A 13,469-nucleotide genomic window follows, 5' to 3' on the forward strand; every position below is an offset into this window, starting at 1 on the left:
CTCATCTGTGAGGGATGCTGACACGGCCGGAGCAGCACTGGGTGGGGGGATGAGGGGGTGGGGGCGGTGTCAGGTCCCAGATGGCATCACCAGGCTCTCTTCCACCACTCTGCATCTCCCTACCTGTCACCAGAGGCAGGACGGGGACTTCAATGTCTCCTCCTCCATCTTGTCCTTCTCGGAGGGAGGAAGTATTACAATTTCAGCACAACGCAGCACCCAGGTTATGCCCTGCGGCTGCTCGAGAAAAGTTGCCGGCTTTCCAGGCATTCTTATTGAGAAGTGAGAGCTGCCCCTGGGGGTAGTAGCAGCCCTGGGGAAAGGGTCAAAAAGCAAGAAGGAAGGGGGCCTCGGGGGAGGGAATGTCCCCAGGTTAATGCAGGGGCATCTGGACGCTCATGGGACTGCAGCCAGGGGGAACAGAGATGTCTGCATGATGCCAGGCTTCATATGTGCATCCAGGATGAGTTCCAATGAAGACGGTCCTCTCTGGTGAGTGTGGCAGCATGTGGAAAGGGTTGGGAACGTGACCAGGCTCTCCAAGCTGTGAGTTGAGATTTGCGATCTCGCTCAGAAAGAATGAAAAGTGGCTGGAGCTCTGGCCTCGGATGTCCTCTGCATTGAGGTGGAATACAGGAAGAAGAGAAATAAATCCACTGAAAGGAGCAAGGCTCAAGTCTGTAGACCTTCTTCTTGAGACCAAGAAGAAGGGAGAAGGTGGAAGAGTCAGAGAGAAAAAAAAATACGGAAATGACTCAAGGACTCTGCGGCTCTGTTGTTACGATTGTTTAAGGCCAATCACACCTGTTAAACGGGAAGGTGCAAAAATGAAAAAGTAAAAGAAGAAGGAAAGAAAAGAAGCCACTTCAAGTTCGCCAAAGGCAACAAAAGACACTCTTTCTCATCTGTAATCATGTTTTATTATTACAAACAGGAAATGACAGCAACAGTATCGCCAGCAATAAAATAACTCATCACAGGTGGGATGAAGAGAATCAGAGTGAGAAATAAGGACATCACCACTCTTTAGAACTCTGCGCTTGCTTCCACACACAGTGGGACCTACTGTGTAGCACAGAGAACTCACCCATCACCCAGTTACTGTGCAGACTCTGTATTTGTATGTTGGGAAGTGTCTTCAAAGAGGTATTTTGTGAATGGCAATATTTTATTTTTCCCATGCCTCTTGGCATGCAGGATCTTAGGTCCTCCACCAGGGATTGAACCTGGGCCCCCTGCAGTGGAAGCAAGCACAGGGTCCTAATGAGTGGCTGCTGCTGCTGCTAAGTCACTTCAGTCGTGTCCGACTCTGTGCAACCCCACAGACGTCAGCCCACCAGGCTCCCCCGTCCCAGGGATTCTCCAGGCAAGAACACTGGAGTGGGTTGCCATTTCCTTCTCCAATGCGTGAAAGTGAAAACTGAAAGTTAAGTTGCTTAGTCGTGTCTGACTCTTAGCAACCCCATAAACTGCAGCCTACCAGGCTCCTCCATCCACAGGATTTTCCATGCAAGAGTACTGGAGTGGGATGCCATTGCCTGCTCTCCTAATGAGTGGGGATGTTCTTATTTCTCTCTCTGATTCCATCCCATGTGTGAGGAATTACTTTATTGCTGATAATACTGTCAAAGGTTGAGATGCTGTCCCAACCCCTGACAGGGAGGGGCTTCTGCAGATGTTCTGGGGTGCTCCATCCATGCATGCTTACCTGGTCCACAGGTTATTACTGAAAAGGGGAGCACATAAGTTCAAGAGGACAAAGAGTTTTGCTTCAGTGATCCATTTTTTCCTTCTTGGTGTGGAGTCCTTTGTGAAAAAGTGAGCAAAAAAAAAAAAAATACATACAGCATGACCTTGAGGGAGTAGGATCTAGGGAATTTTCAGATATAGTTTATGTATTTTTCCTAAATATTAAAGAACATAGTTGCTGCAAAAAAAAAAAGAAAGGAAAACATAGAATGGTATAAATATGAAAATGAATCCAATGGAAGCCATCAGTAGCAAATAATCTTAAGATTGTGGCATGCTTTCTTACAGTCTTTTGAAATAATGCAAAGAAAGTAGGGAAAACCACTAGACCATTCAGGTATGACCTAAATCAAATCCCTTATGGTTATACCATGGAGGTGATGGATAGATTCAAGGGACTGTATCTGGTAGACAGAGTGCCTGAAGAACTCTGGGTGGAGGTTTGTAACATCGTACAGGAGATGGTGACCAAAAGCATTCAAAGAAAAAGAAACACAAGAAGGAAAAATGGATTTTTGATGAGACCTTACAAACAGCTGAGAAGAGAAGTGGAAGACAAAGAAGAAAGGGAGAGATCTACCCAACCGAAATAGCAAGGAGAAATAAGAAAACCTTCTTAAATGAACAATACAAAGAAATAAAGGAAAACAATAGAATGGAAAAGACTAGAGATTTCTTTAAGGAAATTGGAGATACCAAAGGAACATTTCATGCAAAGATGGGCTCAATGTACCATTTAGGGTTTGTATTTTTCACATAACAGTACAAACTATTTGTAAACATTGTCCCCCACGTTGTTACCAGCTATTTGTAAGCATTATGCTAATGACCACATACAATATTCCAGTGTGTAGGATAACATTCTAAAATACCTACCATAATGCAACTGCTTTTCTATTTTGAGACACTTAGATTCTAGTTATTTAAAGTAAAACTGCAAAGAAGTTTTCTAAGCATAAAGCTATTCTACAATTCAGATCCGCACCATAGAATAGATTTCACACAGTATAAGTGCACATCAAGGCCATGGACCGTTGACTTTCCAAAGTGGCTCTATGGGCTTAGACTAGCAACCATGGTGCAGGGTAGTGCCAGCTCCACTTGTACCCACTGGGCTGCGTCCCAAGATGCCACACCCATTGGACCACTTACCAGAGCCTTCATGGGGTCCTCCCCAAGAGAACTCCCAGGTGCAGGCGCAAGAAGTGACTGGCATCCTTGAAGTCTTTAGGCGCAAGAGAAAATGTCTTCTATCTGTAGGTCAAGAATCGAATTTCTCTGCTTCCTGCCTGCAGACTGCAAGCCTGGACCTTCTTCCCTAGTGCTTTCAAGGGACTGTCATTTAGGAACTGCCCCTCTCAAGCTGGTCTCCCCCACCACCTCCAGGCTAGTGGGCAGCTGCTGGGAGATTTGCCTGGAGGTTACTGGGGCCATGGCTTTGTTTTTTCCCATGATGGCCCCAAAGTCTGCTCCCCACCACCCCAGGAACTTTGGATCTGGGCTGCCAAGGCATGGGTGGCTCCAGTCACTGACACTTGTGCACCGACACCTGTGCACCCTCCTAAACCACCCCCCTCCTGTCTGTCTGTCCACAGCTGCACCCCGAACTCAGGACAGGACACCTGGTCAGTAGGTGCTCAATGAAAGCTTGCCGAATAGATGTATGGCCACTAGTGGGTTTCAACTGATGCTTTTGAACTGTGGTGTTGGAGAAGACTCTTGAGAGTCCCTTGGACAGCAATGAGATCCAACCAGTCCATCCTAAAGGAAATCAACCCTGAATATTCACTGGAAGGACTGATGCTGAAGCTGAAACTCCAATACTTTGGCCACCTGATGCGAAGAACTTACTCCTTGGAAAAGACCCTGATGCTGGGAAAGATTGAAGGCGGGAGGCGAAGGAGACAACAGAGGATGAGATGGTTGGATGGCATCACCTACTGGATGGACATGAGTTTGAGTAAGCTCCGGGAGTTGGTGATGGGCAGGGAGGGCTGGCGTGCTGCAGTCCATGGGGTCGCAAAGAGTCAGACACGACTGAGCGACTGAACTGACTAACTTGGGCACAGTTAACAAGGGTCAGCTGGGGTTTTGAAAAGCGTGCTTGAAGTGATTGTTTGGAGTTGTTTGCAAAGGAATTTAGTGAGTGTCTGGCGGAGAGTGGGGGGTCTCCGGGACTGACTTCTCTTGGCCACTGCGGCTTCTTGTTTGCCAACTGCACCCCACCCCACACCCTCCCCCCAAGAAGGTACAGCTGTCTGGCTGTCCGGCTGGCTGGCAGTTCTAATACAAACTCTCGGCGGGCTCTGCGCCTACTCCAAGTGCCAGAGCATTTGCTGGGGCTAAACACAGGGTGCTGAGGATCGGGGTGAACCCGGGGCTGGACCGGGACGCGCGGGGATGGGGCGGGGCGCCCTGTAGCTCCGAAGGCCCCGCCCGCTCCGCCGCGCTCCCCGGGCCGAGCGCGCAGCCGGCCGCGCGGCTGTCGGTGCCCTGCTCTTGGCCCGCGCGGACTCCGCTGCGCACCCGGCTCTCTCCGCGCCCCAGATCCGGTAAGTCAAGGGCTCCTGCCTCCGGGGCTTCTCGCCCGGCGGCGCGCGATGCCCTAAATCGGGCGACCCTGAGGGGAGGGTCCAGGCATAGGGTCTCAGCCCCTCTGGGCTGCCGTGGGTGCCCCCAGGCAGGGGGCGCCGCGACCCCCTTCTTGGAAGGCAGAGTAGATGACCCGGACTCACGCCTCTGCCCTCTTCACTTCTAGAACGCTTGCAGAGAAAAGTCATCTCAGGGCCAAATAACAACTCTTCCCCGTTATTATTAAATGACAGTCGTTCCTGTAGAAAGTTGGGGAAATACTTAAAAGCATCCAAAGAAAACTAAAACCGCCCACGATCTTAGCCCCCGCTTGGGTTCAGAGACCTCCAGATCAGGCAAGACGCATACACACCAGCCTCAAAGGGGATTTTTTCATTTTGGGGGACCAGAAAAGTTCTTGGGCCTTGGCACGTCCCCAGGGAAAAGGCAAGGGACACGGAGAACATTACTGATATCTGATCTTAAGTGGGGAAAACCTGGAACTTTTAGAAGAAAGTTGACCTGGTACCAATCACCTGTTATGCGCCCAGGCTATCACGTGCTAACCCACCCACCCCATCCCCATCACTCCCAAGCTCCACCCTCGATTTTTTTAGACTGCTGTACCTGAACTGACCCTTTGAGTCCCCTTTCAGGTTAAGAAAGAGCTTCCAGCTCCATAAAGGATGGTCTTGTCAATAACCACAGCTGTTACTTATGGTCAGAATGATGGGGAACTTTGCTGTGGTTGACCACTGCTTTAAATCATGTGATCAATTAATTGCCAGCAGGTGCAGTGGACTCTGACCTCTGGGCTTCTAACCAGGGTGCAGAACCCCTCGGCTTGCTCTGGTCTGTTTCATGCTGCCGATCAGAGATGAGCTGAGGTTGGGTCTGAGGAAGGCAACCTTGGTTTTCAGAATATTCAGGTTATCTCTGGCTTTTGACAGGTTCTTAGGAAGTGGATTACTTTGAAAATAAAGTACACCGTGAAGACCTCTGAGGGACTCGCTCTTGTCATCTCAAGTCTCTGAAGGCAGAGCTGGTGAGACAGTTTCTGTGTGTTTTGGGCTTTCTGGGAGTTGAATGGGACATTTACTCACTCAAGTATTCATGCATGCATGCCTGCATCTGTGAATATTTACTCTGTTCCTGCCATATGCCAGACATTGTTCTAGTCTTTGGGCTACATGGGAACAAGATAGGCAAAGATCCTGGCCCTCCAAAGCCCTCCAAAGATAGGGAAGACAAACAATAAACAATGAACACAAGAAACAAGAAAACTGTACTGAATGCAGTTGATAAGTACTATGGGAAAAGGCAGAGCGAGATAAGAGTTACAGGATGTGGAAGGCAGGAGTGAAAATTTTCCTGTATTACTGACAATTACTGATGGCCTTAAACCTTTCTAGGAAAAGCAGAGTTGTACATATATATAACTATATTAATATTATATATATTGCATGCTATATATAATATACAACTATATTAACATAAAGTTTAATATATAAAATAATGCTAATTAACTATACATAAAAATAATTTACATTTTATTACATAAAAACATACTACATTGAAAGAGGTTTTCATTCGGTTACCCACTAGCCTCTTTCCAGTGTGAATTCTACTTTATTGGTTATTTGCTCCTCACATTCAGGTCATAGTTGATTGCACTTTCCTATTTAATTCAGCAAACCGTTACTGAATCATTCTGGAGGCGTGAATGAGGTCAAGGTGAACAAGACAGTCTCTGACCTTCCTGAGACCCCTGGAAATGCACAGAAACGTCGACAAAGGATTGCAACACAACTTAGAATCTGGGTAGTAGAGACAGGGAACTCTAAGGGCCCAGAGGAGGGGAGGGGACCCCTGAAAGGGGCTTCACCGGTTGGCATAGATGTGCGTGTATGGTGGACCCATGGAATTCTGACAAGCAAACACAGGGGTCTCGCCTTTTTTGCAGAGAGACCAGCAAAAGCAAAAGACAGGAAAGCATGGGCTCATTCCAGGCCTCCCTTACGCCCTGTAGTATAGTCAGGGGGAATCCCATTAACCTCAGTTTTCAGATGAGGAAACTGGGGCTCCCCGAGTTCATTTAATTTGCTGAACCTGAGATTCTTCCTTCTCTGTGACTTCAGGTGTCCTCCTAGAGAATGCCCTTCCATTTTGCATGCCAAAAGGCTCATCCTTTTCACATGCAGAGTTTGACCCGGTCCCTCTCATCAGCTCCCTGGTTCCCATCTCCACCCTTCACACCTCAGAGTTCCTCTCTGTAATCCACAGACAGGTCTGAGAAGCTCTTGATCCTATAACCAGACTCGAGCCAGCAGGGAGTCCTTTTTCGATCTCAAGTCCTTTTCCGATCTTTGAGGGCAGTCGGGTGTCATGCCTCTGTACAGGTTTCATCCTGATTTTTTGAGACTGTGGCCACTTTAGTGACTCCCCTGCTGGGAGGGAAGGAGGTAAAAAGCCCAAAACAAAGCCAGCTGATTGCCTGGAAGGGTCTGAGCCCCTGTTGGTTTCTTTGCTGCCAAGAGGCAATTTGGACATTCGGTGTTCAGTCTCCCAGTCGTGTCCGACTCTTTGTGACCCTATGGACTCCAACATGCCAGGCTTCTCTGTCCTTCACTGTCTCCTAGAATTTGCTCAGATTCATGTCCGTTGAGTTGGTGATGCCATCCAACCATCTCATCCTTTGCCACCCTCTTCTCCTCCTGGCCTCAATCTTTCCCAGCATCAGGGTCTTTTCCAGTGAGTCAGCTCTTCGCATCAGGTGGCCAGAGTATTGGAGCCTCAGCTTCAGCATCAGTCCTTCCAATAAATATGCAGAGTTGATTTCCTTTAGGATGGACTGGTTTGATCTCCTTGGACATAGTGTTGTGATAAAGATGAAAACAATTGACAGTTACTTCCGAGGAAAATTGGAAATTTCCTCACCAAATTCTTGACTCAGTAAGATCCTGTTCACCCAAATGAAGCTTATCTGTAATTGTTTGAAACTAGTTCTGCTTCCTGAAGCAAAGAATGTTGATTTCAAAACTGGTCGCTCTTTCAAGGAAAGGGTTAGGGAATGCTGTCAAGCGTGAGGGGAATGTCACCCCCATCCCACCTAGATAAGTCCACTACGGTCCCTGGGAGCCTCCTGGTTTCGCCAGAACTGAGCCAGGGCTGGAATTTGTATCCCTGACCTTCCTCCTTCCTGGACTCTACCCCAGAATCTGGCCCTTGCAGCAGAGAGCTTGGAGTCAGCCACAAAAGCCCTTTCAGTAAACGTGTAGGAAAGAGTCAGAGGTGCAGTGCTGGGAAAGCTGCTCTAAAAGCGTGTTATCAGTGCTGATACGCGACAGACCCGGAACTCCACGGAAAATGTAGAAGGTGAGGCCTGTGCTGGGAATACAGTGACATCACTTGCTGCCCCCTCTTCCCCTGGGGTGCAGGGGGAGGTGCTGGAGGCCCACTTGGTCTCCATTTGCAACTGTTCAGCTCACCCCAGCGGCCCACAGTCATGAATCCTGAGTGAGTCTCGGTGGACCAGAAGCCCTGGGACTAAGCTTTGAAAAAAAAAAAAAATTGCACTAACCTTCACTGGACAGCAAGGAGATCCAACCAGTCCATCCTAAAGGAAATCAACCCTGAATATTCATTGGAAGGACTGATCCTGAAACTGAAGCTCCAATACTTTGGCCACCTGACGCAAAGAGCTGACTCATTGGAAAAGACCCTGATGCTGGGAAAGATTGAAGGCAGGAGGAGAAGGGGATGACAGAAGATGAGATGGTTGGATGGCATCACCGACTCAATGGACATGAGTTTGAGTTAGCTCCAGGAGTTGCTGATGGACAGGGAATGTGACATGTTGCAGTCCATGGGGTTGCAAAGAGTTAGACATGACTTAGCAAATGAACAACAACAATCCTTGGTTAGGGGCAGTGTCTGTGAGACCCTATGAAACGTCTCAAACCCAGGCAGAAGTAGAAACTTCTGGAACCAACCCTCCCCTCTTTCTGGGTCCAATAAGGCCAGTTTGAAAGTGTTCAGCACAAGCTGAGCATCAAGCTGGTTGTGTTTGGAGTTGGACCTTCCTGGTTCCTGCTGCTCCTGCCCCCTCCAGCCTGACATTCCCTGAGTGAGATACGAAAAGCTGTGGTTCTCCCTGGTCCGGGAGAGGGCTCTTCTGTTGCCTATTTAGATCAGAAGCCAGTCCCCACTTGGGTAGACCCAGTTTTATCTGATACAAGTGTCTGGCTTCTCAGTTTCTTTGAGCCTGAGTACAGATCCACCTTCTCTCTGCAAGATCCGGAGAACTCCCTTTTCTGTGCTAATAAAATGTGAGTCCATGGCTAAAAGATTAAAGTTGACAGATGCATTTTTGATAGGAGACATGACCTCAAGCAAGTCAGCTCACCTCTATTCAGCCCAGTTTTCTATAAAGTTAAGGTTGAATCAGCTGGTCTCCAAATCCACTGGAGTCCAACAGTCTTAACTGTGGCCACCAGGCAGTGCTTTGGCATTATAACGGATGTGAGCTTAGGGAGTGGGCCATAAGCCCCCAGCTGTCATGCAGATTAGATTCTGTGTCATTTGTATCTTGCTGATTATTAGAGGATGTTGCCAAGCTCATCTTGTGACTCATTATGCAAACACACATGTGACCCAGCAGGCAAGCCTTGGGGGGACAGAAGGCATTTAGCAAAAGCAATACGACAGAAGTGTAAAGTCAGAAAAGACTTTTCGTTAAAAATAACAGCATTGTTATTTGAAAGGCAGTTAATTCACTTGACTTTTCTGGTTTGCCCTCAAGTTCCAATAGGCTCAGCAGAGATACCAGCATGAGTTCAGACGGGGGCAGCTGAGGTCACGGTGATGACTTAGGAATTTTTCTCCAAAACTCCTGTTCAGTTTGTATGAGGGATGCACAAGACTGAAAAAGAAAATCTGAAAAATAAGCAAGATGAGAAAATTATACTATGAAATTGCTATTTCTCCTTTTATAAAGTTCTTCCAGGTATTCAGGGAGCACAAAACACTGATTGGTCAGTTTCCTAAGGGTTAGGGTTCTCAATCATGGCTACCGAGTAGGATCACCTGGGAAGTTTGAAAAGTCACAGTGCCAGACAGGAACCCAGGCCAAGGGTCTCTCTTCCTTTCTTTGTAAGGCCACTGCCCTGTCAGACTAGGGCCTTACCTTTAGGACCATACCTAGGTGGCTCAGTGGTGAAGATTCCACCTGCCAATGCAAGAAACCCAGAAGACGCAAGTTTGACCCCGGGTTGGGACAATCCCCTGGAGTGGGAAATGGCAACCCGCTCCAGTATTCTTGCCTGGAAAATTCCACGGACAGAGGTGCCTGGCCAGCAAAAGTCCATGGGGTTGCAAAGAGCCAGACATGACTGAGTGACTGAACATGTATGCACAACCTTAATTAGCTCCTAAAGACTACCTCCAGCCACATTGGGGGTTGGGGCTTGAACATATGAATTGAGGGGGACACAGTTTGGTCCATAGCATGTAAACTAACAGATATACCTATCACACAATATGTGCATTCAAGGAACTCTTTCTGCTGACCCCCTGTGGTGACAGGGGCTGGAAATGATGAATAGAAATAAACGCAAATCAATTAATCGTTTGCTCAATCAAGAGAGGGCACTGTGCAAATCCCAGGTGGCACACCCCGTAACAGAGGAGTGTGGTTAGGGCACCCTGGGATTTTTAAAACCTCTGTGCAGTGTGTGTCTGGTGGTGGTGGCAGTGGGGTGGGTTTGAGGCCAATCCATGTTTTGTGATTTCAGGTTGCACTTTTCTTTAAGACAGTTTTCCTGGGAAGTTCAACCTTGGCTCTCAGGATGATCCTGTCTAACGCCACGGCCGTGACACCTGTGCTGACCAAGTTGTGGCAGGGGACAGTTCAACAGGGCAGCAACACGTCTGGGCTGGCCCGCAGGTTCCCGGGCCACGAGGATGGCAAGCTGGCAGCCCTGTACATCCTCATGGTCCTCGGCTTTTTCGGCTTCTTCACCCTGGGCATCATGCTGAGTTATATCCGCTCCAAGAAACTGGAGCACTCCCATGACCCGTACAACGTGTACATTGAGTCTGACACTTGGCAGGAGCAGGACAAAGCGTACTTCCAGGCCCGGATTCTGGAGAGCTGCAGGGCGTGTTACGTCATTGAGAACCAACTGGCTGTAGAGCGACCCAGTGCATACCTTCCTGAGATGAAGCGGTCGTCCTGACCCCAGGACCGGTCAAAGCTGGACAGAGCCTCCCTGATGAGCTGATTTTTCTAATCACATGTTCCTTATTTTCTTTATTGTATGAGTATAATTGGGGGTTTTGTCTATCATAAGGGGTGAAAGGGGGATTTAATATCACTACATTTCTAAAATCACATTCCTTCTATAATAGATTGTCAGCCGTTCCCCAATATCCGTGACTGCCTTGTTAATTGCAGCAAAATCCCCACGATCATGGCCTCTGAGAATAAGAGCCATATTTCCCTGACTCCCTTGCAGCTCGCAGGGTCATGTGTATGAAATTCTGGCCAGCAGAAGGGAGAGTGATGAGTGCAGTTTCCCAGTGAGCCTTGAAAAGGAAAGGATATGTCCCCCAGCCCCCTTTCTCCTTTCCCACTGGCTGGGACATGAATGAGGTGGTGAGCCAGCTTTGAGTCTGGAAGAGGACTGTGTTTTCACAGATGGCAGAGCAACAGAAGTCTGGGTCCCTGGGCAGTGGCATGGGCCAGGTCTGGTCGGTCACCAGCTCAAACTTCACAAGAATGGGAAACCAACTCTGATCTTCCTTAGGCCACTGTCATTTTGGTTTCTGTTAAAGTAGCAGAATGAGCTTCCCTAGTGGCTCAGTGGTAAAGAATCTTCCTGCAGTACAGGAGCCTTAGGAGATGCAGGTTCAACCCCTGGGTTGGGAAGATCCCCTGGAGGAAGGCATGGAAATCCACTCCAGTATTCTTGCCTGGAAAATTCCATGGACAGAGGAACCTGGTGGGTGATAGCCCATGGGGTTGCAAAGAGTGGGACATGACTGAAACAACTTAGCATGTGCACACAAAGTAACAGAATCAACATACTAATGAACACACCTTTCGTGTGGGACTGAGACCAAAGGCATAACATTTCCATATTTGTCACAAGCATGCTTTCCCCCCTGTTACAGGACATCCTTTGCCCTCTTCACCTGTACCTTCACTACAGAGGCTCCATCCTCTCTCTGCTTTCCTGCCTCCCACTCCTCCCTCCTGACCATCCTACACACACACACACACACCCACCCCTCCCAAAACACACACACCCACAGGCGCACACCCACAGGTGCACACATGCACACAGAAACACACACAGATACGTAAGGACACCACATACATTTCCTGGTCACGTAGCTCAATCTCAGTACTGTGGGATTGACATGCAGGGAAAAAAATAATCCCACTTCAGAATATGTACCAAGGGGGAGGGTACTCAGGTATCATGGCAGGAGGGATGGTGGCACCCACCACCTCAAGATCCCCAGGAGGGATTTCCCTGATCGTCCAGTGGCTAAGACTCTGCATTCCCAAGGTAGGGGCCTGGGGTTCGCTCCCTGGTCAGGCAACTAGATCCCACATGCCACAGCTAAGACCCAGAGCCGCCAAATAAAGAAAAAATAAAAAAGACCCTGGGGAAGGTGTGGGTGTGGGCTGGGAGCAACCCAGGGGACTGAGGTGGCAGGGCCTTTTGAGATGATGTGCCCACCATGGTTGAATTGTGTTCCCCTCCCCCCTCCAAAGACACCTTCAAGTCATAACCCCTGCACCTGTGAATGAGACCTTACCTAGAAATAAGGCCTTTGCAGATGTGATCAAGGAAGTTACGGTCATTGTTGTTTCATCACTAAGTCTTGTGTGGCTTTGCGACCCCCATAGACTGTAGCCTGCCAGGCTCCTCTGTCCATGAGCTTCTCCAGGCAAGAAAACTCAAGTGGGTTGCTATTTTCTCCAGGGGATCTTCCCCACCCAGGGATTGCACCCTCCTCTTCTACACTGGCAGGTGGATTCTTTACTGCTGAGCCACCATGTGGGTCCTAATCCAACACGGCTGATGTCCTTATAAACTGAAGCGAAGTGAAGTCACTCAGTCGTGTCTGACTCTTTGCGACCCCATGGACGGTAGCCTACCAGGCTCCTCCATCCATGGGGTTTTCCAGGCAAGAGTACTGGAGTGGGTTGCCATTTCCTACTCCAGGAGATCTTCCCGACCCAGGGATCGAACCCAGGTTTCCCGCATTGCAGGCAAACGCTTTACCCTCTGAGCCACCAGGGAAGTCCCTGATGCCCTTATAAGGAGAGGGAAATTCAAGCAGCGCCTGGGTGATGCAGCAGCAAACCAAGGACTGCCAAGGACTGCAGGTCATGACTGGAGCCTGGGAGGGGCAAGCAAGGACGCTCACAGACAGCGTTTCGGGCAAACGTGGCCCCAGGACGCCGCTCTCACACTTCAGGCCTCCAGAACTGCAAAGACAAGCGGTTTATACGGATTGAAGCCCCTCAGGCGGGGCCAGTTTGTTCCCGCAGCCGCGGTAACTCACACAGCACCTCTCCCCCACCACCTCTGCCGGAGACAGCACGTTCCTCTTGGCTCTTCTCCTCACAAGACAGAGATTCCCTTGGACACTTCCCTCCCAACTGAGAGATGGGGAAGGGAGTCGGGGTGGAGGCAGATGGTATCGGGGACTCGCTCATGGCAGCGGAAACATACTTATGAGCCTCGATGAGAGACTCAAAAGACATATGCCCTTGGTCTCAGCCTTCTTCCCCAGAGGCCCTGGGTCACCTGCCCCATCCTGAACACTTACCTGCCTGGGCATTCCTAAAGAGGATGGAATCCTTACAGAAAACATGCTGTTAGAAACCTGCATATAAAATAATAAAAATAAAATAATATAAACATTTATGTTATAATAAAAATAAATAAATGCACATAGTATAAATTTGAAGCAACACGCAAGGATTGCAGGTCATCCTCAAATAGACCACTGGGACCCAGTCCTTGCTTCATGTAACAGACAGCGATTCCTTCGTGAGTTGAAGGTGGGGTTCCTGACGGAGCATCTCTGAGCGGAAGCCTGGCAAGGTTACTAGTCTCCAAGAGGAGTGG

The 13,469-nt window shown here is 48.9% G+C and overlaps 1 protein-coding gene across 9 annotated transcripts; it reads left to right on the forward strand.

The window, feature by feature from the left end:
* Window positions 1–4,063: 4,063 nt before the first annotated feature.
* On the forward strand, window positions 4,064–10,747 carry KCNE1 (potassium voltage-gated channel subfamily E regulatory subunit 1). 9 transcript variants are annotated; one of them, XM_043449121.1, is made up of 3 exons: window positions 4,064–4,301; window positions 5,271–5,365; window positions 10,113–10,747. In XM_043449121.1, the coding sequence occupies exon 3, from the start codon at window positions 10,167–10,169 to the stop codon at window positions 10,554–10,556; it is 390 nt and encodes a 129-aa protein (XP_043305056.1). In that variant the 5' UTR covers window positions 4,064–4,301; window positions 5,271–5,365; window positions 10,113–10,166; the 3' UTR covers window positions 10,557–10,747. The 9 variants fall into 9 exon arrangements, with proteins under 9 accessions (XP_043305056.1, XP_043305057.1, XP_043305053.1 ...); XM_043449122.1 differs by having other exon boundaries at window positions 10,135–10,747; XM_043449118.1 differs by having other exon boundaries at window positions 4,067–4,301; window positions 10,131–10,747.
* The last annotated feature ends 2,722 nt before the right edge of the window (window positions 10,748–13,469 follow it).

Source organism: Cervus canadensis, chromosome 27 (assembly GCF_019320065.1).
Source record: "Cervus canadensis isolate Bull #8, Minnesota chromosome 27, ASM1932006v1, whole genome shotgun sequence".
Lineage (NCBI taxonomy): Eukaryota > Metazoa > Chordata > Mammalia > Artiodactyla > Cervidae > Cervus > Cervus canadensis.

Coding starts and splice junctions, on each gene's coding strand:
- KCNE1 (XM_043449121.1), top strand. CDS start 10,167: ATGATCCTGTCTAACGCCACGGCCGTGACACCTGTGCTGACCAAGTTG.